This window comes from Ooceraea biroi, chromosome 2, assembly GCF_003672135.1.
Source record: "Ooceraea biroi isolate clonal line C1 chromosome 2, Obir_v5.4, whole genome shotgun sequence".
Taxonomy (NCBI): domain Eukaryota; kingdom Metazoa; phylum Arthropoda; class Insecta; order Hymenoptera; family Formicidae; genus Ooceraea; species Ooceraea biroi.
The window spans coordinates 9,794,555-9,814,152 of NC_039507.1; the positions used below are offsets into that span (position 1 = coordinate 9,794,555).

At 45.5% G+C, this 19,598-nt stretch overlaps 1 protein-coding gene, 20 non-coding genes and 1 pseudogene across 24 annotated transcripts in view; 21 read left to right on the plus strand and 1 right to left on the minus strand.

Annotated features, from left to right (window-relative positions):
* The window catches only part of LOC105282464 (hemicentin-2), a 326,396-nt gene extending 317,621 nt beyond the window's left edge, over positions 1–8,775 (minus strand). For 3 of the 4 annotated variants that reach the window (XM_011344417.3, XM_011344418.3, XM_011344416.3), the window contains exon 1: positions 8,649–8,775. In XM_011344417.3, the coding sequence (XP_011342719.1) occupies positions 8,649–8,745 (97 nt within the window). In that variant the 5' untranslated portion in view covers positions 8,746–8,775. The remainder of the gene's footprint in view (positions 1–8,648) is intronic. The other variant, XM_011344419.3, reaches the window with a different exon arrangement.
* Positions 8,776–15,680: 6,905 nt separating this feature from the next.
* On the plus strand, positions 15,681–15,799 carry LOC113561541. Its single transcript, XR_003406257.1, has one exon. It is a non-coding gene; the product is annotated as a 5S ribosomal RNA (ribosomal RNA).
* Positions 15,800–15,870: 71 nt separating this feature from the next.
* LOC113561543 lies at positions 15,871–15,989 on the plus strand. The gene has a single exon (XR_003406259.1). It is a non-coding gene; the product is annotated as a 5S ribosomal RNA (ribosomal RNA).
* Positions 15,990–16,060: 71 nt separating this feature from the next.
* Positions 16,061–16,179, plus strand: LOC113561544. The gene has a single exon (XR_003406260.1). It is a non-coding gene; the product is annotated as a 5S ribosomal RNA (ribosomal RNA).
* A 71-nt stretch (positions 16,180–16,250) lies between these two features.
* On the plus strand, positions 16,251–16,369 carry LOC113561570. Its single transcript, XR_003406285.1, has one exon. It is a non-coding gene; the product is annotated as a 5S ribosomal RNA (ribosomal RNA).
* Positions 16,370–16,440: 71 nt separating this feature from the next.
* Positions 16,441–16,559, plus strand: LOC113561571. Its single transcript, XR_003406286.1, has one exon. It is a non-coding gene; the product is annotated as a 5S ribosomal RNA (ribosomal RNA).
* Positions 16,560–16,630: 71 nt separating this feature from the next.
* LOC113561565 lies at positions 16,631–16,749 on the plus strand. Its single transcript, XR_003406280.1, has one exon. It is a non-coding gene; the product is annotated as a 5S ribosomal RNA (ribosomal RNA).
* A 71-nt stretch (positions 16,750–16,820) lies between these two features.
* Positions 16,821–16,939, plus strand: LOC113561553. The gene has a single exon (XR_003406268.1). It is a non-coding gene; the product is annotated as a 5S ribosomal RNA (ribosomal RNA).
* A 71-nt stretch (positions 16,940–17,010) lies between these two features.
* Positions 17,011–17,129, plus strand: LOC113561545. The gene has a single exon (XR_003406261.1). It is a non-coding gene; the product is annotated as a 5S ribosomal RNA (ribosomal RNA).
* A 71-nt stretch (positions 17,130–17,200) lies between these two features.
* On the plus strand, positions 17,201–17,319 carry LOC113561572. The gene has a single exon (XR_003406287.1). It is a non-coding gene; the product is annotated as a 5S ribosomal RNA (ribosomal RNA).
* Positions 17,320–17,390: 71 nt separating this feature from the next.
* On the plus strand, positions 17,391–17,509 carry LOC113561573. The gene has a single exon (XR_003406288.1). It is a non-coding gene; the product is annotated as a 5S ribosomal RNA (ribosomal RNA).
* Positions 17,510–17,580: 71 nt separating this feature from the next.
* Positions 17,581–17,699, plus strand: LOC113561566. The gene has a single exon (XR_003406281.1). It is a non-coding gene; the product is annotated as a 5S ribosomal RNA (ribosomal RNA).
* A 71-nt stretch (positions 17,700–17,770) lies between these two features.
* Positions 17,771–17,889, plus strand: LOC113561564. The gene has a single exon (XR_003406279.1). It is a non-coding gene; the product is annotated as a 5S ribosomal RNA (ribosomal RNA).
* A 71-nt stretch (positions 17,890–17,960) lies between these two features.
* LOC113561525 lies at positions 17,961–18,078 on the plus strand (annotated as a pseudogene).
* Positions 18,079–18,149: 71 nt separating this feature from the next.
* On the plus strand, positions 18,150–18,268 carry LOC113561574. Its single transcript, XR_003406289.1, has one exon. It is a non-coding gene; the product is annotated as a 5S ribosomal RNA (ribosomal RNA).
* Positions 18,269–18,339: 71 nt separating this feature from the next.
* Positions 18,340–18,458, plus strand: LOC113561576. The gene has a single exon (XR_003406291.1). It is a non-coding gene; the product is annotated as a 5S ribosomal RNA (ribosomal RNA).
* A 71-nt stretch (positions 18,459–18,529) lies between these two features.
* On the plus strand, positions 18,530–18,648 carry LOC113561519. The gene has a single exon (XR_003406240.1). It is a non-coding gene; the product is annotated as a 5S ribosomal RNA (ribosomal RNA).
* Positions 18,649–18,718: 70 nt separating this feature from the next.
* LOC113561575 lies at positions 18,719–18,837 on the plus strand. Its single transcript, XR_003406290.1, has one exon. It is a non-coding gene; the product is annotated as a 5S ribosomal RNA (ribosomal RNA).
* A 71-nt stretch (positions 18,838–18,908) lies between these two features.
* Positions 18,909–19,027, plus strand: LOC113561547. The gene has a single exon (XR_003406262.1). It is a non-coding gene; the product is annotated as a 5S ribosomal RNA (ribosomal RNA).
* A 71-nt stretch (positions 19,028–19,098) lies between these two features.
* LOC113561548 lies at positions 19,099–19,217 on the plus strand. The gene has a single exon (XR_003406263.1). It is a non-coding gene; the product is annotated as a 5S ribosomal RNA (ribosomal RNA).
* A 71-nt stretch (positions 19,218–19,288) lies between these two features.
* On the plus strand, positions 19,289–19,407 carry LOC113561577. Its single transcript, XR_003406292.1, has one exon. It is a non-coding gene; the product is annotated as a 5S ribosomal RNA (ribosomal RNA).
* Positions 19,408–19,478: 71 nt separating this feature from the next.
* LOC113561578 lies at positions 19,479–19,597 on the plus strand. The gene has a single exon (XR_003406293.1). It is a non-coding gene; the product is annotated as a 5S ribosomal RNA (ribosomal RNA).
* The last annotated feature ends 1 nt before the right edge of the window (position 19,598 follows it).

Sequence of the window (19,598 nt, forward strand, 5' to 3'; positions counted from 1 at the left end):
TGACGTGGTTATCGGTGCACTTCTATTACTTGTTACGTAGAGTATAATAATTATAAAATCGAATGTTTTGATCCTATTTTGGATTTCACTCAACGACTGACAATAATGACTGCCGGTCGTGATAATAAAAGAGATGAACTCTTTTATCATCATTCATATCATTCACACATGACAAGTCATAAAAGCCCACAATGGTAACCGCATCCAAGGATCTACTTGCCCATTTAACTTAAAAAATTATTTTCTAATTGCTTTCTCCCTCTGTCAATTGGCGTCACATAAGGAATGTTCATTCCGAATAATTATAATTCATTCTATTGTCTCCCTTAATCTTCCTAAAGAAAAAACTCGTTTCTCATAAGTTGGTCGAAAATTCACGAATTTTCAGTGACAGACTTTTTATCAGCTCAGCGTTCCAAAGCGCCTATCAAGCTCGTAAATCTCCTCAGCTGTCTAGGAGCACTTTTCTGCAGCACGCGCAAGTAACGCCCCGTTTATCAGCGCAAGGTGCAGGCATGACGTTGCCGCAATCGCTGACACCTTGACGCCCAAATGTTGGAAAGATAGCAAACTAAGAAGAAGTAGACCGTTATTTGTGACCTTCTTACAGTCACGAAGAATAAGCGCAATAAAGCTACTGACAGGTCGCTTGCTAGCTTTCATCGCTAAGATAGAGAATGAAAATTTAAAAGCGGCGTATTGAATTACTAATGTGATCTAGTTATATGTATGCGTGTATGTAGTTATGAAAGTATAAAAGAGTCACGGTGCGGTCTCGCTGCGCGTATACTTGGCGCGAGACACTACCGTGTCTCTTGATGATAATCAAATTACGCAAAATTATCGTGAAATGCAAGTTCTAATATCCGAAAATACTAATGTCTTTTATTATTCCTTTCGAGAGAGAGGGAAATTTTTATTATGTTAATTTTTATTATATTAAAAAACATAGATATGAAATCACATCTTATTCACCCATTAAAAGTAATAAAAATATTCATAACGTTTAACATAAAAACTGCAATTTTAGTACACAAGATATTCATTTAAAATTTTAAAAACATAATATATAACTCTAAAAATTACAATGCAACATTTATCATTAACAAGATAATAATGATGATTAATGTATCAATGATAACGATGAGGATTTGTCACCTATCAATCTTTAATAGAGTGACTGTTGACATTTCTGGCGACAATTATTATAATTTAAATGAATATGGATACTCGAAAGAGCAATTTCGCACAACTTTATGCGAAAGAGCACGACAGAGGTGTGTTAAAATTAACACAACCAAGAGAATCGAGAGAGAGTCAGCGACATTAAACGTATAATATAGGCACAGTTACAATAGTGGTGAATAGTGTTTGGAGTTTGAATGTCTATCACGGATTATTAATGAAGCCGCGTATATCAAAGATGTCGATTGTTCGAAAGCGATGACGCAAACGAACTGTTTTGCGCTTCATTCAACCGTGCTACAACGTGACTTGACAGTGACAGTGCCGATCATCAAATATTGTATTCGCACATTTCGGCCGCTCCGCAGAGACTAGTAACGAGCGCAACCATCCCGTGTTCCCCAATATTACAGACATAACACAGAAATATCTCCGCAAAGAGCGGAGTTTGTAATAATCATAGACTTGAATAGCGAAACTTTATCGTATCGTTTTATAATATAGAGTACCAAAAACTTTTTTGCTCAGATCGATCTTGCCTTACAATGAAAAAATCAAGTTTATTCTGACGTAAGTGGGATCATTTTGACGTAAAATCCGTTTTAGTGATGATCATATTACGCGAGGATCACGCGCTCTTAAAATCTATCTGCCAAATCAATCTATGGATTAAATGTTTCCTGTTTTACGACGCTCACGCATATTCAGAATTTACTGATAGTCCCGGAATACAATTTCATGAACGATTGCATCGAACAATTAGAAATATCGCGGTCACACGACTTGACTTGCGCCAACGAGTTAATAATCCCGTAATATCGTGAAATATTTTGTACTCTTATCGAGACTGCGTAATTAATAATATTCGCATGTATGGATCGACAAGCACATTGTGCCTCAATTCAACCGTGAATACGATTACCGATGTTACGAAGAGGGAAGCCGTAGTACAGAGTTTCGCTGAATTTCGAAATATCGATTATTAATTATTAATGTCGTTAACGTCAAAGACGCTAATTGTATCGAACAGCACCGTCAAACTTAGAGCAGTCCTCGAACCGCAACTCTAACTCCGAACTTACTGACTGTCCTTGATTACGCACACCGGAAACTCTAACGAGAGCTTCCAACTTCAGCGACCGAACGCGAAAGCCTCTCATGCAACGTGTATCTTTATTCCTAGATGCACTGATAGCACAAGGCTATATTATAAGTATGATATCTCAAGAGTGATTTGTCTATGGACTGTCTCTCTCTCTCTCTCTCTCTCTCTCCCTCTCCCTCTCAACTTGAAAATCACTTAACCAAATTTCACTCTTGCGCGATGTTTGATTTGACGCTTTTAACATTCGAGTTTTCAACGAAAACGTTGTTAAAGTACACGCGAAACTAACTGCAGCAGAAGACCTTTTCGCCATTCCCTCGCAAGCTAGCTTCATTGAATTCGCTTCATCTGACGCGAATTGTACGCTGACCTATCAAGAATTCAATGCACCATTTCGATGCATTTATCTCGGCTCGCACAAACGGCGGAACGGCAGAACGCACGCCATGGTTACGCAATACGATATAATGGGCTCGCGCTCTCTCACTGTCGAGGAATTTTTCGAAAAATAAATCCTCGGGACGGATAAAACGTCGGCGCGATGATGCTCATAATTTCACGGGGCTACGTATATCGATTGCTCTCGGTCCGATGGTTTCGCGAAAACGAACGCGATCCGACGCCAAGCACGGCTCGGGGACCGTAATCTCTAATGCGTAATATCGCACGTTCACGCCGCGATGAGCAACGCCAATAAAACGAAACCAGGCGCATCGGCGTCGCGTCGCGTCAGTTAGAGTGCCGCGCGGTCAATGATTTTGTAATCGCGATCGGCGGACGCTCATGAAAAAATTCGCAATTTGATTAATTCCGCATCTGTCGCAGTGGCGATAAAACGTTTGCCGTGCACACTGCGAATCGGCCGGTTCGATAAACTACACGCGCGGACAGCAGGGCGCGAGCCGCGCGGTAGTTTATGAGCTTCGTAATATTTTACGGCGTATTGTCCCTACGTGAGGTGGTTTTTTCATGATCGGTTGGAATAACACATTGACGTTACGATCGACGCGAATGACTCTATTCTCGATCGAAACTGCACTCGTGGACGGGCGATACGAGGCAGATTCTTGCGTCCGGATGTGAGTCTCTCGAAATCAAGTGTATGGTCCCACGAAATCCGCGTACTCGAGAGTAGTGCTCTTCTCAAGATCCGCGTGTCGCTCTTTTTTATCATGATCGTAAACTGGATGGGTTACTACTGCGAGTACCGGCAATGTTTTCTCATTTCTCAGTTACGTTGGAATTCAGAGAAGTGGCGTGATATCGCTGCAAACGCGCAAGTATTGTTTACCACCCCGCGTAAGTCTGCCGTTGAAGTATAAAACACGAAAAATCTGTCGGTGGGCAAGGAGCGTTTATTTGCACGCGGCGCGAGGGTAGAATCGCTGTCGTAAAATCAGTTTTCACAATCGTGCGATGCGTTCGACATCACTCTCTCACTCCTTTCTTCTATTCTGCCATTCTTATCATTTTCATGTGGCGTTTAGTCGCCGAAGAGAGAGAGAGAGAGAGAGAGAGAGAGAGAGAGAAGGAAAGATCTCTTTTGCATCATTTAGAATTTAGATCATCGACGACGCATTTCCAGGGATATCGGCGGTATTGCTGATGACAGGATCTGCGTTTTTGCAGGATGAGACAAAGAAAAAGGGAGGAAAAGAGAAAGAAAGCATCTTGCAATCGACAAAAAGTTCCGATCAATCTGAACAGCAAAAAGATACATTATCAATCTCGTTGGATATGGGATGGGGGGCGAGAACACGCAAAGGGAGAGAAAAACAGAGAGAGAGAGGACCGCAGGTGCGTCCACGTTACGAAGAAGTCACCAACTTTTATTACGGCGTTTGCAAGGGATGGGAGCGAAAGAAGAGAGAGAAAGACAGAGAGAGTGTGACCCAGAAAGTGAGATGGTCTCAGATACTACCTGCGAATCCGTGTCGCGTCTCGGAAAATCTCGGCGCTAGCATTGCGCTAACAAAAACGTACAAAAGGTGCGAGAGTCGTCGAGAAATAAGAATATAGTTTATAGGCTCGCGCGGAGGAAAATGCGATGCAGAATGCCGAGAGCAGAAGGAAGCAGAGAGAAAAGAGAAAAAGAGCGAGAGAGAGAATTACAAAGAGACGGTGGAGGATGAGGTGCATAGTTATCTTCTTGAAGGGAGAATACAAAGGCAAACGTAATAAACGAGACCACGGGAGCAGATATGGTACTGCAAAAATATGGTGTCGCGCAAAGAGATCGCGCGTCGAGATAGATAAGCGGGCAGTAATAAAGAGCGCGATGCGCGGAGATACGCGCGCGGGAATCCGTCGTGGGTCTCGCAAGCCTCGCAGCCGTCTTAATAGAAATGATCACGTCGTTACACCATTTATCCGCGCTGCCACGCTAGTAACGAGAGAGAGAGAGAGAGAGAGAGAGAAAGAGAGATGCGACGTAAGAAAAATGCCGTACAAAGAAGTGATCCAAAGATAGCCGGGCTGCAAAGGCGGAATGGAGCGGAGCACAAAGCGCTCAAGGAACGTCTATATAATGATCGGATGCGTTCTCACCCGCGCGGAGCCAATATCGCGACACGGAAAACGCAAACGGCACTTTTAAGGACGACGTTAGAACACGGACCTGTTAAAGCGAACGGTCTTGATCAAAGCGAAGTATTCTAGTTGCATCGGTAACGTTCCATCGTGAAATCAAGCGCGTTTCTTAACGTAGTTCTTAGTTCGGGTACTGCTGATGTCCGCATGATAGAAAGAAAAAACGTCAGAAATAAAAGACACTGCATTACACCAAGCCAAACACAATTATGTATGATTCTTCAAAGAGGTCCAGAATAAACGCGAGAATACGAGACGAGACGAGACGAGACGAGATGCGATCGCTCGGTCGGAAAAGACAGCGAGAAAGTTTTCTTCGGAAGAATCGAAACAGCCGAATGGACGGAAACGAGGTCGTTCGTGGATATCTTCCGAAAGTTTTGCATCATATATGCGAGCGATATCAAGCGAACGGTAGTTTTCCGAACATTTCCGGAGATGGAGCATCGTGTGGAACCAACGCGCAAGAGAAATCAAAATTAATATTGATAGAACATGATCATCTCTCCCGACTGAAAAGAGTGTGTTACTCGAGCGATTCAAGTCTCGGGCAGGCTTTGGAAAGCGCCGATACACGATGATTTCTTTCAATATTAAATAAACATGTACCTACAATTTGTGCATTATGTAACAAATCCGTTACTGTGACACTGATGTTACGAAATTGCTTTAATATTTTACCTCGGGTTAATATCACTTTCATAATATTTTTCATTGTGCAGGAGTACGTTTTCTACCACTGTTAGTGATTTTTAATCCGACGATGAACAAGCTCAGGAGCTCCCGGACTATTCTAGCGACAGACCCGAGGAAAAACGCGGACGCGAGCGATGTTCCGCCAATTTTTCGCGAGGAACGCGAGGAAGTCGAAATTAAACATTCATCGCACGGTTCGCTGCGCGTTAATGACCAAGAAAAAACTCAGTAACATACGGCGAACAGGACGCCGCAAACAATCGTCCGCGGAGAGCACGAAGATGAACCCAGGCAACGAGAAAAGAGATGGAAGAGAGAAAGGTCAAAAAAAAGATGGAGGGAAAAAGGACAGGAAAATAATTATAGCATTATTCGCAGGGGTGTACCGTGCGGCGACGTCGGTACAGCAAAAGAGAGAGAAAGAAAGAAAGAGGGAGAGAGAAAGAGACAGAGACAGAGAAACGGGTGGAACGAGAGAAGCGCGCGGAAAAGAACATCGGCGGCGGCCGCTAAACAGAGCAACGCGCGTGAAAGGAAGAACGACGCGGGACAAACGTAGAAAGGAAACCCTCCTTAATAAAAGACAAGGGAATATCAGCGACCTCACGCCTGGTCGTGACAACGACGTCCGCATCCCATTCGCTTCTGCGTCCTTTGAGCGAGAAGCCATCGCTCCACCCTCGCCGTCCGCATTCGCGCCCCGCGTTCACCCCTCCGTCCGCCGCGTGATCCACCAAGATACAACCCCCGCTGGATCCAGGCGCGATCCGACAGGAGCGGGAAGAGGAGATTATATTCCGTTGCCTCGTCTCTCCCGGCCTTTTCACGTCGCCCCCGCGTACACTCTCGACTAAACAGGCCATTTCATCATCGCGCGCGATGTTCCGGACGCTCGTATCGCGTGCTCTTTTTCCCTCTCCATTTTTTTCTCATTTTTCCAATATTTTAATCGTTTTTGAAAAGCTGACACGCGCGACGCGACGCGCAGAAGGGTCATCCGGATTTACAATCGCGCGAAACAATGGACCAAATGTTTAGCCCCGCGTTACCGAATTACCGTATGAAAATCGTATTCTGCCTTACAGGCTTGAACGCGATCGAGTATTGAATTGGAATCCATGTACACGCGTACTTTTATTTTTTATGTTAGGTCCTCGATGCAACCGGAGAAGATCTTATATCGTGCCCAGCAAATGTATCCAGCAGGCGCGCGCGCGCGCACACACACACACACACACAAATGCCTAAATTTGATAGATTTACATAATCCTCTCTGCAGGTGGGTATGCACATGAGTATGTACGTATCTTAGCTAACATAAGGATAAAGAAAGCTTTTTCCGATAATGTCGCGCGACAAAATCAGAATAAGTTTTTACAACGACTTTCGTCATACGAAAACCATAAACGCTTTCGCGCGAGACTCATAAAGTCGGACATAAACGTCCTCCTATGCTTCCGAGTTATAGATACGGGTCCATACTTCTTCTCCGCTATCTCGGGTAACTTCCACGCACGATTCACGAAATATGCTCGCACGCGTCTCTATTTTAGGAGTGGCTGGAGCTCGCTGGAGAAACAGTTTGTGGTTATACGCGCGTTGCTACATGCACGAGCGCCGGTATTAAGGGTATGCGAGAGAAATGGATATGTATGAGGTGAGACGAAGGGAGCAACCGAGAAAGGGAGGGATATCGATGCACACGCGTGACCCCGATTCGAATCGCCCGAAACGCGAATCTCCCCCGAGTTCGGCGGCACTCGGAAAATAATTAGACCCACCCGAGTTCCGGTGCGCGGTCTAATGAAAGGCTTCCTCGGGCGACGGAATCTGCGCGATCTCCTCGCGCGGAATGCTAATCGCCTGCAATTACGCGATTGCATTTCGAGAGGGGAAGACGTGGGTGAAAAAACGAAGGAGGAAGATACAAGGCAGGAGATTTATATGCACCCGCGTAATCTCGTGTAATTCCGGGCGCGTCTGTCCCTTCAAACGGTAGACAGATTTCAGTAACGCTGTTTTTCCTGAAACTCGTCACACGCGGAGATGTTATTCTAAAAAATCTAGGTACAACTCTGTTTTTACGTACGACCGGGAGAAAAGTAACGCACATATGACTAGTTATTATTACGGAAAATGTCAAGCTGTGTTTAGTCAAATTACATCTGATTTATAGTTATAACTTTTGTATCATCAAATTTATTATCACTTGTTATTTTTTGTTTATAAGAAATGCATATGTGTGAATGCTCATGTGTGAGAAGTTCATCGAGAAAAGATAGTTTTATTTTTTTTTTTCGTCATATTTAGTTTCGTCGTGTATGCTTCTAGTATTTCTATATTGTATTTCATTTATTTTTTCATTCCATCGTGATTTTAATTATTTTACCAAATTCAACGTTAAATAATAAATATTGTTATAAGTTAAAAAAAACAAAAATTCATTCGTATATCGAAATTTTTATCATCTATCGTAATACAATATTTTTGTAACTATAAAGTACTTCAAATTCATTCAGACTATATAAGTTCCTGTTGCAGTGTGTGCAATTATTGGATGAATAGCTGAAATCTTTCACGTTGACCACAGTGGAATTGCGCGTTCATTTATGACCCATTTCGTGATCATCTTCCTCTTAATAATATCAAGAATTTCACAAAGGCAGAAAATGCAATAACGCATGGAGAGTCAAAGTTAACACATACCTTCATTTATAGGACGTACAAAAGCAATATTATTAGAATTTCCTTTCCCGTAAAATTACAGTTAAATTATGTAATCGTTCATACATTACCAACTCGCTACCGCTATCGCGCGGTCTAATAAGAATCTTCAAAGGGATATCGAATATGCAAATATGCTAACATCTAATCTCTTTGTTTTAAATATATTAACGTTAATATAAAACCTAGCACACGCGCGAAATGTTGATAACTTCTGAGACTGCTAAAACCCGGTATTCTTGACTATAATTACTTCTGAGATGTAACGAAGTCGGCTACGAGTTGTCAATAAGTCTATCTCGATAAGCAATTCCAGATAATGATCACAAGTCAATAAGGGCGAACTTACGTGTCGCGCAGGATACGTCGACGAGCAAGGCGATCGACAGTAATCCAGCCGCGAAGAAGAGCGTGGTCAGGAAGAACGATCTCGAGCTGCAGCCCATCACGGCATCACTACCGATCACCAGCCGGTACGCGCAGTAGTCCTCCGCCGGGTGTATCACGGCGTGCTCTCGACGGTCCGAAAGACTCGTCCCTTGCCAGCTCAACTGAGCCTGTGGATCTCACTGTCACCCGCGCGACGAAAACGTCCGGCTGTCATCCGCGCGAAAGAGTCCGACTCACGAGAGCACCACCACTACCAGCACCACCCACCACCACTACCACCACTACTGCCTGCAGCAGCAGCACCACCACGATCGTCGAGAATGCGCCGAGGGTGCAATTCAGCGTCGGCGATGCAACGCCACGCTAGGAAACTGCAGTTCGTCAGCCGCGACGAAGCCGGACATCAATCCGTCGTCCGCCTCGCGCGTCATCCCTTCATGGACCACGTTCACTTGAGTTTTCTCGCGTTTCTGCCGCGTGTACCGACACTTCACAGATGGACTAGTGAGACCCGCGTCGAGGAAATCTGCAATTTACCCGTGAACTCCGTGTCAGGAAATCGAGCCGGCTTCTGCGACGCATCAATCGCGATTCGCGCATTCTACTTTCTCATGGATCGATCACGGGTGAAACTCGCCTCCAAACTCCACGAGAGCTTATTGTTCGACTTTGAGACGAGAAATCCTCTGTGACGGATCTCGGAGAAATTGAACATATTTCCCGCGATCATCGGGAGGAGTAAGATCGCGATCGGAACACTCCGTTTAAGTGTGGCGAATTGCTTGATTCACCAATCACCAAATGTACAGCCCGATTATCGGATCTTGAAAGAAGCCGGCTCGAATTTTCCCAGGGATAATATCGACGTGGAGGACTTGTTAAATAAGAGCGCCATAAGCGACTCAAATCACGAGTGCGCACCGCTTCGCGAAGAGAGAGCTCGCCAATCATATATAAATTCGTTATCAAAGACTAGATTAACTCTAATTAGGCCACACGCTTTCTATTCTGAAATTCTATTCTGAAATTCTATCCTGAATTAGAGCATTGTGACTGTTGACGTGGAAATATAATGTATGCGATATCACACAAATTATAAATTAGAGTATTAAGTGAAAATTGAGCTGTCTAATAAATTATTAATGTAAATGGTTAATATCTATTCAATGTTCATGTTCAGAAAGCTTTCTACTGCAATGATAACGTTGCAGCAGCAATTATCGAAACTTACATGTTCGTTGTACATTTTTATTGAATTTCGCGTCAGCGAGAATATCGAAAATGTTTGTTACAGGCTATTTGCTTTATCGAACGCGCTATTTACGCTGATTGCAACGCACGCGTGTACGTAACGATCGTCTAAATCCGCTGCAAATGCGCGCATAATATACGTAATATGCCCACGATCATCGCGATCATTGTACCTGACAGCCACGCGTTTTGGTCGTTCACGAACGGGAATTTCGTTGTCTGCGATGTCGAATCACCCACCGATCGTGACCACTAATTCACCAACGCGGCGACTAACTCATCGCACTCATCTAATGCGCTCATAGAAAATTACACGCCTCGGTCGCGAAAATGCGAATGCAGCAGGAATCATTTAACATTTCCGCTTTGCTCTTCGAATCGCGATGACTTACGCGATTAATTGTGATATCACGAATAATTTTCGAACCGTCGAATCATGGAAAACCGTATACGAAGGGGCAAGCGTGCGAGCGAGCGAGCGAACGAGTAATTTGAGAGTATGCGGTATTCATATCGAACTGGGCATAAATCATCTTCGCGTTTCGCGCAAACGGACGGCCTTTTAAATTGATCGCTCCGGCAGGTCGGTCGTACTTGTAGATTGATATATCGATACGCGTTCCGCATGCCCACGAATGTTAAAAAAAGTCGGCCATAAATTATCGCTTCCTGATACCCGCGTTAATGTACGCGCAAATGGATATTCGCGTAATTAGGGTAATGTACGGTAAAATGATGATCGACGAATCGCGATATTGTATCTCGAAAAATTACCGAATTACGATCATTTACCGTTACGTATCAGCGCTTCGCTCCACCGAAAATCTTCACGCGATTGCCACGATAAAGCGATATCTCTCGCCGACTACTGATTTTCATACTGATTTTCCGAAACACCGGACGACCAGGCGCGTTGTTCACATACCACACCGAAAGTTTACGCGGTACTTTCTCGTTTGCTTCGTTCGCTTCGTGAAATTAACGCGCTCGTAACTTTCATCGTGTTCTCGCCTCCGCGCGATGACGAGCGGTCGTGCACTCGCGTCCCAATGTTGCGCAAATGTTGATATTTGATATTACGAGGGAGATCGTCGCCACGTCTCCGCGCGCCCAAGACGGAGCGGATGTCCGAGACTTACGGAAGTGGGTCAGAGCGCGTATTTAGGCAGCCAGCTACGTATCTCGGTATCGGTTTATTCCCACCTGTAATCACCGGCCCGCAAACCGGGTACACAAAGTCCCTCGTGCATATGCATGTCCCGACTGCTTTGTCCCGACGACCCTCGAACCGCTCCGTCGTTTCTCGCTTGCGTGTTGTTTCCGCGCTATGATTGTTCCCGTAGCCGCCGCAGTGCAAGGGCCGGTCGCATTCTCCCTTGCTCTGTCCCTTTGCCGCTGCCCCACAGAGCCGGGATAAAATCGCGCGCGTGTACCCAAAAAAGGGAAGATAAATATTCGACCGGAGAGCGACAACGCGCGCGCATAGTCGACATTTATTTTAAGGACAAGCTGCGCATCACCGACAGCGAGCTCTCTCTATCACTCTCTCGTTCTCGTAAACCCCATCGATGTCAAATCATAGCCACAAACTCGTTCGTATTCTTCTCTTTTTTTTTAGATGAGAGAAAGAGAGAGAGAGAAATGGAAGAGAGCAGGCTCAAGAGTAGAAAAGGATGGATACGTAATCCGCGTAGCGCGATAACGTCGAACATCATCGGCCGACCTGTCATCGCGTTTCCAAAATGCGCGCGCAGTAAAATGTGCGCGACGAAGGCACTCTACATATACCAAAAAAAAGAGAAAAACAGGATAAAATAAATAAAAGCGATGCGAGATCCGCGTCGCGGAAATCGAAGCGCATCCGCGGGATAACGAATGCGAGAGAATAATCGAGCGAATCGAGGAAGGATCGAGCCACCCTCTTTCGCGGCAGTCGAGAGGCACGTGACGAGCCTCCACGATCGGCACGCGAACTCCGGCAGTCGTCCGGAGCACGTGAGGATCGATCTCGCGCGAGAGAACGAGCGCGAATCTTCAGTTTCCACATCGAGAGAGCCTCGCACACACCGGGAATCGCGACGAGAGGTTCAGCGCCGGAGAATCTTGGAGCATTTCCGGTTCCGCGAACGTCATTACGTTCCATCGCGAGGTAGTCGATCGACGAGCTCTCTCTCTCTCTCTCTCTCTCTCTCTCTCTCTCTCTTCCTCGCTTCGTCTGTTCTCGTTGCGAAACATCATCAATCGCGATACACCCTCACAGAGGAGGTTTCTCAGAGATTCCACCCTCTCAAGCATCGTTACGTTCCGGCCCGCCCCTCGAAGCGTCTCGTTCTACCGAACGCATGCGAGCCTCCGCTTCGAAACCATCTACATCGTCCTTCCTCACCGAGAGATTCGCCAAACAGGGAGAGACGCACCCCAAGAACCTCTCTCGACACTTGGAGAAGTAACGACACCCGGTCCGCTCTTCTTCACGCCACCGTGAGAATCAGACGACGAATGTCATCCGACACACCGATGCCGGAGTAAATCCGCGCAGCGCACCGTTACAGATTTCACGGAACACCTCGGATGTGCTCGCCACCCGCAATAACGATGCTTGTCGTCGCGACGCAGCGCGCGGAAAACGCGCGTACGGCACAGCGGAAACGAGATGAACGGACAGATAGACAGATAGACAGACGGACGGACAGGCAGACAGACAGACGAATGAACGAATGAACGAACGAACGAACGAATCGACAAGTACGCGCGGAACGAGACACGGAACGACGGGCGAGCTCCGAGTGCACGTCGTGCTCTCTCGCCTCTCTGGCTCCGCTCTCGGGACTGAAAGTGGAGAGAGAGAGCACCGTCGGACTTTCGAGGGATTCACCGCCACCCCTACCAGCGTGGTTGGTGGCCGGTGGCCCCTGCCTGCCTCTCGGTAACCCGCGTGCTCCGCTTCCCCTGCCGCGCCGATCCCACCACCGCGCCGCGACGCCGCGCGCCACCCGCGCTTCCCCGCTCCGCCGCCCCCTCCGGCCGACCTCCTCCGGCTTCACCATCTTCTCCTCTTCCTCCTCGCTCTAGGGAAAAGGACGACGCCACCCTAGGCGCACTACTCCTATGCGCGCGGCCTGCACGTATCTTCCGCTACTGTCGAATCAGGAGCGCGCGCGCGAGATCACGGACGCATCCGCATCCGGAATGCTTACGTTATTATTATTGTCGAAGTATCGGGCCATCCGCGACCCGCCTCGACTCCGAAAAATCCTGCGCTGTTTTCTCGAACGAGACGATCAAATCACTGAAATGAAATGCTTCTCTCTCTCTCTCTTTCTCTCTCCCCCTCTATCTATCTATCTACCTACCTAATTTATCTATCTATCTATATATATTTCCGAAACTAAAGATTCGTATTTTAATATTATTTTTTGTCGCCTTTTTTAACATTTTTGTCATTTATTGGTTTCTCCCCATTCACTGAGGTGATCATAATCTCTTGTCATTGAATATATTTAAAGAAAATATATGAAAGTCGACAATATTTTGTGTGTTACGACTTGATTGAATTTGAGCTGGTCATTCAAAGCATGTGTTAATGTTAGATAATATTCGTTGCATATTAATATCTTTTTCAATGCACCAACCATTTAGAGCGAAACCTAAGCTATGACTTACAATGACCAATTATTTATATACAATTTTTATTATAAAAAAAGACCCGTAAAGAAGATATTGAGCAAATAAAAAATAATATAAATACCACGGCAATACAATATTATAAATAAAAGTGCATCAATTCCATTGTAGATATCGATCGCAGAACTTTCTCAAAAATATCTTAACCTCGTACGGTGATGTTTGATAATAACGTTTGAAAAGCAGCAATATCACTTGAAATAGAACACCAGACGAAATAGATCGACGAACATCGATCTATTATTGCTATCGGAGACAGATTATTGGCTTTAAATTAATACCGAGTCATGCAAGTGTAACACGCATGGGTTCGCTTACCTCTCCACGCCGCAGGCGTCCGATCCATCGGCAACTTGCGATTGAACGAGCATCCTCTGACGAGCGCAAGTAACAGGAAATTAGCGAGCATTGAAGTAGCGCAGCCAGCAAACACACACTACACAATTAGCATACGCGGACACGTTAATAAGACACAGCGCGATGCACATAACCACTCGCTATTTTTCACGTTCGATTAGAGACTTGACGCGGTACGCTCGGAATGAAGTAACGATGCGCAGACGACGTGTGCAGAAGAGTAAGAGTTCTTTAAGCGTAAGCGACGACCCCTGCCCCCGGGAATACACAAGAGCTTAAACGAGATTTTTTAATAACGAAATAACAAAAAAGAAAAATTATTGGTGCGGTTTCACAGACCGCGCGCCACTACTGGAATGTTAATGCGGCCTTGGCCGCGGCCTCGCGATTAAGGCCCGTTTCTACCAATGTCGTTTAACTTTAACCATAGTTTAATTCATTCTTTGTCTCTTTTTAAGGCAGGTAGTTAAAAAAAGACGAAGAGTGAGGTAATGAGCGATTTCAAATGGCGACGCGAACGGATATCCGCAATCGATCGGCGAGTATTGGCGCTGATTACTACGAAGTAACGATCGCGCATTGCTCTCGGCACTCACGTCGTTAATCGGCATTTTTGCCGCGATTTTAATCGCGGCAAACACGGGGTCACTTGATCTCGCTCCCGACCGCAATTCACACGAGGCAGACGAGGACTGACGAGGCGCGCGAGTACTCATACGCGGCGTACTTTTTAAAAATATTTTTTATTCCAGATCAGCGATTATCGCTTTACAAGAACGGGGTGTACAATGATTGAATAACATTTGATTGTGCAAATTACATGATACATTATTTGGGATCTATAAATTTACTCATATAATGTTAACTCTAGCTTGCCACACAGGGATGCCTGAAATCCCAAATAAAATAAAGTAATATACGATTTTTGAATGATGAACCTTTTTCCACAAGCAAATATTTTACAAACTACTTTTTTCCCAAATATTCCTATGCATAGGCATATTCCTTGATGTGTGGCGTATCGATGGAAAAAAAGTGACTTAAAATCAGTTGCTTTTTTTCTTATATTTTTAACTAAATGTTCGACGTGAGGTAGCCTGTACCCTAGTGAAAAGCCCGTGAAAATTAAAAATGTGAGAAGCTAGGATTAAATAAATACATGAGTGATGTATGGAATGAAAGTAAATTGAGAAAAAAGTTTATTATTGTTAAGGGGCTATGGGTGTTAGTAATCTAGTTAGTGGAATAGAAATTTATTCTAGAATGAATGGAAGATTGTATATACCTATGTGATAATATCATGCTCCAAAGGATTCATCTAGTGAGGAGAAAAATTTAGTTGCTAACTTCAGTATACAGCGTTTACCAAAAGTATTGAAACCCTTAAATTTTACGACACTATGCGTTTTAGAAAAAACTGTTTCAAACAAAAGTTGTAGAGTTGCAAGTAACGCATTATATAGCACCATCAGTATAACCTTGAAGAGTGTTGTCAAGGTCACATGACGATCACCTTCAATTTCTTAAATGAAAACCCATTTTTAATTGCATATTCTTGTAGCTTATCTCGAGAGCTTTTCAAAACGCTATAATACAGTACCAGTTCTCGTCCGATCACTGAAGTCAAGCAACACTGGGCACTGGGTTGGATAGGTGACCGCTTGGGAAACTTCTGTGGAATGGACAAGAAGCATCATCAGCCAACATCCATACCACGTTGAAAGTACCAGTTCTCGTCCGATCACTGAAGTCAAGCAACGTTGGGCATGGTTAGTACTTGGATGGGTGACCGCTTGGGAACACCGTGTGACGTTGGCACACTTTCTTTTCTTTTTCCTATCATGTAACAGTCATCCATACTTCTGTGGAATGGACAAGAAGCATCGTCAGCCAACATCCATACCACGTTGAAAGTACCAGTTCTCGTCCGATCACTGAAGTCAAGCAACGTTGGGCATGGTTAGTACTTGGATGGGAGACCGCTTGGGAACACCGTGTGACGTTGGCACACTTTCTTTTCTTTTTCCTATCATGTAACAGTCATCCATACTTCTGTGGAATGGACAAGAAGCATCGTCAGCCAACATCCATACCACGTTGAAAGTACCAGTTCTCGTCCGATCACTGAAGTCAAGCAACGTTGGGCATGGTTAGTACTTGGATGGGAGACCGCTTGGGAACACCGTGTGACGTTGGCACACTTTCTTTTCTTTTTCCTATCATGTAACAGTCATCCATACTTCTGTGGAATGGACAAGAAGCATCGTCAGCCAACATCCATACCACGTTGAAAGTACCAGTTCTCGTCCGATCACTGAAGTCAAGCAACGTTGGGCACGGTCAGTACTTGGATGGGAGACCGCTTGGGAACACCGTGTGACGTTGGCACACTTTCTTTTCTTTTTCCTATCATGTAACAGTCATCCATACTTCTGTGGAATGGACAAGAAGCATCGTCAGCCAACATCCATACCACGTTGAAAGTACCAGTTCTCGTCCGATCACTGAAGTCAAGCAACGTTGGGCACGGTCAGTACTTGGATGGGAGACCGCTTGGGAACACCGTGTGACGTTGGCACACTTTCTTTTCTTTTTCCTATCATGTAACAGTCATCCATACTTCTGTGGAATGGACAAGAAGCATCGTCAGCCAACATCCATACCACGTTGAAAGTACCAGTTCTCGTCCGATCACTGAAGTCAAGCAACGTTGGGCACGGTCAGTACTTGGATGGGTGACCGCTTGGGAACACCGTGTGACGTTGGCACACTTTCTTTTCTTTTTCCTATCATGTAACAGTCATCCATACTTCTGTGGAATGGACAAGAAGCATCGTCAGCCAACATCCATACCACGTTGAAAGTACCAGTTCTCGTCCGATCACTGAAGTCAAGCAACGTTGGGCATGGTTAGTACTTGGATGGGTGACCGCTTGGGAACACCGTGTGACGTTGGCACACTTTCTTTTCTTTTTCCTATCATGTAACAGTCGTCCATACTTCTGTGGAATGGACAAGAAGCATCGTCAGCCAACATCCATACCACGTTGAAAGTACCAGTTCTCGTCCGATCACTGAAGTCAAGCAACGTTGGGCATGGTTAGTACTTGGATGGGAGACCGCTTGGGAACACCGTGTGACGTTGGCACACTTTCTTTTCTTTTTCCTATCATGTAACAGTCATCCATACTTCTGTGGAATGGACAAGAAGCATCATCAGCCAACATCCATACCACGTTGAAAGTACCAGTTCTCGTCCGATCACTGAAGTCAAGCAACGTTGGGCACGGTCAGTACTTGGATGGGAGACCGCTTGGGAACACCGTGTGACGTTGGCACACTTTCTTTTCTTTTTCCTATCATGTAACAGTCATCCATACTTCTGTGGAATGGACAAGAAGCATCGTCAGCCAACATCCATACCACGTTGAAAGTACCAGTTCTCGTCCGATCACTGAAGTCAAGCAACGTTGGGCACGGTCAGTACTTGGATGGGAGACCGCTTGGGAACACCGTGTGACGTTGGCACACTTTCTTTTCTTTTTCCTATCATGTAACAGTCATCCATACTTCTGTGGAATGGACAAGAAGCATCGTCAGCCAACATCCATACCACGTTGAAAGTACCAGTTCTCGTCCGATCACTGAAGTCAAGCAACGTTGGGCACGGTCAGTACTTGGATGGGTGACCGCTTGGGAACACCGTGTGACGTTGGCACACTTTCTTTTCTTTTTCCTATCATGTAACAGTCATCCATACTTCTGTGGAATGGACAAGAAGCATCGTCAGCCAACATCCATACCACGTTGAAAGTACCAGTTCTCGTCCGATCACTGAAGTCAAGCAACGTTGGGCATGGTTAGTACTTGGATGGGTGACCGCTTGGGAACACCGTGTGACGTTGGCACACTTTCTTTTCTTTTTCCTATCATGTAACAGTCGTCCATACTTCTGTGGAATGGACAAGAAGCATCGTCAGCCACATCCATACCACGTTGAAAGTACCAGTTCTCGTCCGATCACTGAAGTCAAGCAACGTTGGGCATGGTTAGTACTTGGATGGGAGACCGCTTGGGAACACCGTGTGACGTTGGCACACTTTCTTTTCTTTTTCCTATCATGTAACAGTCATCCATACTTCTGTGGAATGGACAAGAAGCATCATCAGCCAACATCCATACCACGTTGAAAGTACCAGTTCTCGTCCGATCACTGAAGTCAAGCAACGTTGGGCACGGTCAGTACTTGGATGGGAGACCGCTTGGGAACACCGTGTGACGTTGGCACACTTTCTTTTCTTTTTCCTATCATGTAACAGTCATCCATACTTCTGTGGAATGGACAAGAAGCATCGTCAGCCAACATCCATACCACGTTGAAAGTACCAGTTCTCGTCCGATCACTGAAGTCAAGCAACGTTGGGCACGGTCAGTACTTGGATGGGAGACCGCTTGGGAACACCGTGTGACGTTGGCACACTTTCTTTTCTTTTTCCTATCATGTAACAGTCGTCCATACTTCTGTGGAATGGACAAGAAGCATCGTCAGCCAACATCCATACCACGTTGAAAGTACCAGTTCTCGTCCGATCACTGAAGTCAAGCAACGTTGGGCACGGTCAGTACTTGGATGGGTAACCGCTTGGGAACACCGTGTGACGTTGGCACACTTTCTTTTCTTTTCCTATCATGTAACAGTCATCCATACTTCTGTGGAATGGACAAGAAGCATCGTCAGCCAACATCCATACCACGTTGAAAGTACCAGTTCTCGTCCGATCACTGAAGTCAAGCAACGTTGGGCATGGTTAGTACTTGGATGGGTGACCGCTTGGGAACACCGTGTGACGTTGGCACACTTTCTTTTCTTTTTCCTATCATGTAACAGTCGTCCATACTTCTGTGGAATGGACAAGAAGCATCGTCAGCCAACATCCATACCACGTTGAAAGTACCAGTTCTCGTCCGATCACTGAAGTCAAGCAACGTTGGGCATGGTTAGTACTTGGATGGGAGACCGCTTGGGAACACCGTGTGACGTTGGCACACTTTCTTTTCTTTTTCCTATCATGTAACAGTCATCCATACTTCTGTGGAATGGACAAGAAGCATCATCAGCCAACATCCATACCACGTTGAAAGTACCAGTTCTCGTCCGATCACTGAAGTCAAGCAACGTTGGGCATGGTTAGTACTTGGATGGGAGACCGCTTGGGAACACCGTGTGACGTTGGCACACTTTCTTTTCTTTTTCCTATCATGTAACAGTCATCCATACTTCTGTGGAATGGACAAGAAGCATCATCAGCCAACATCCATACCACGTTGAAAGTACCAGTTCTCGTCCGATCACTGAAGTCAAGCAACGTTGGGCACGGTCAGTACTTGGATGGGAGACCGCTTGGGAACACCGTGTGACGTTGGCACACTTTCTTTTCTTTTTCCTATCATGTAACAGTCATCCATACTTCTGTGGAATGGACAAGAAGCATCATCAGCCAACATCCATACCACGTTGAAAGTACCAGTTCTCGTCCGATCACTGAAGTCAAGCAACGTTGGGCACGGTCAGTACTTGGATGGGAGACCGCTTGGGAACACCGTGTGACGTTGGCAC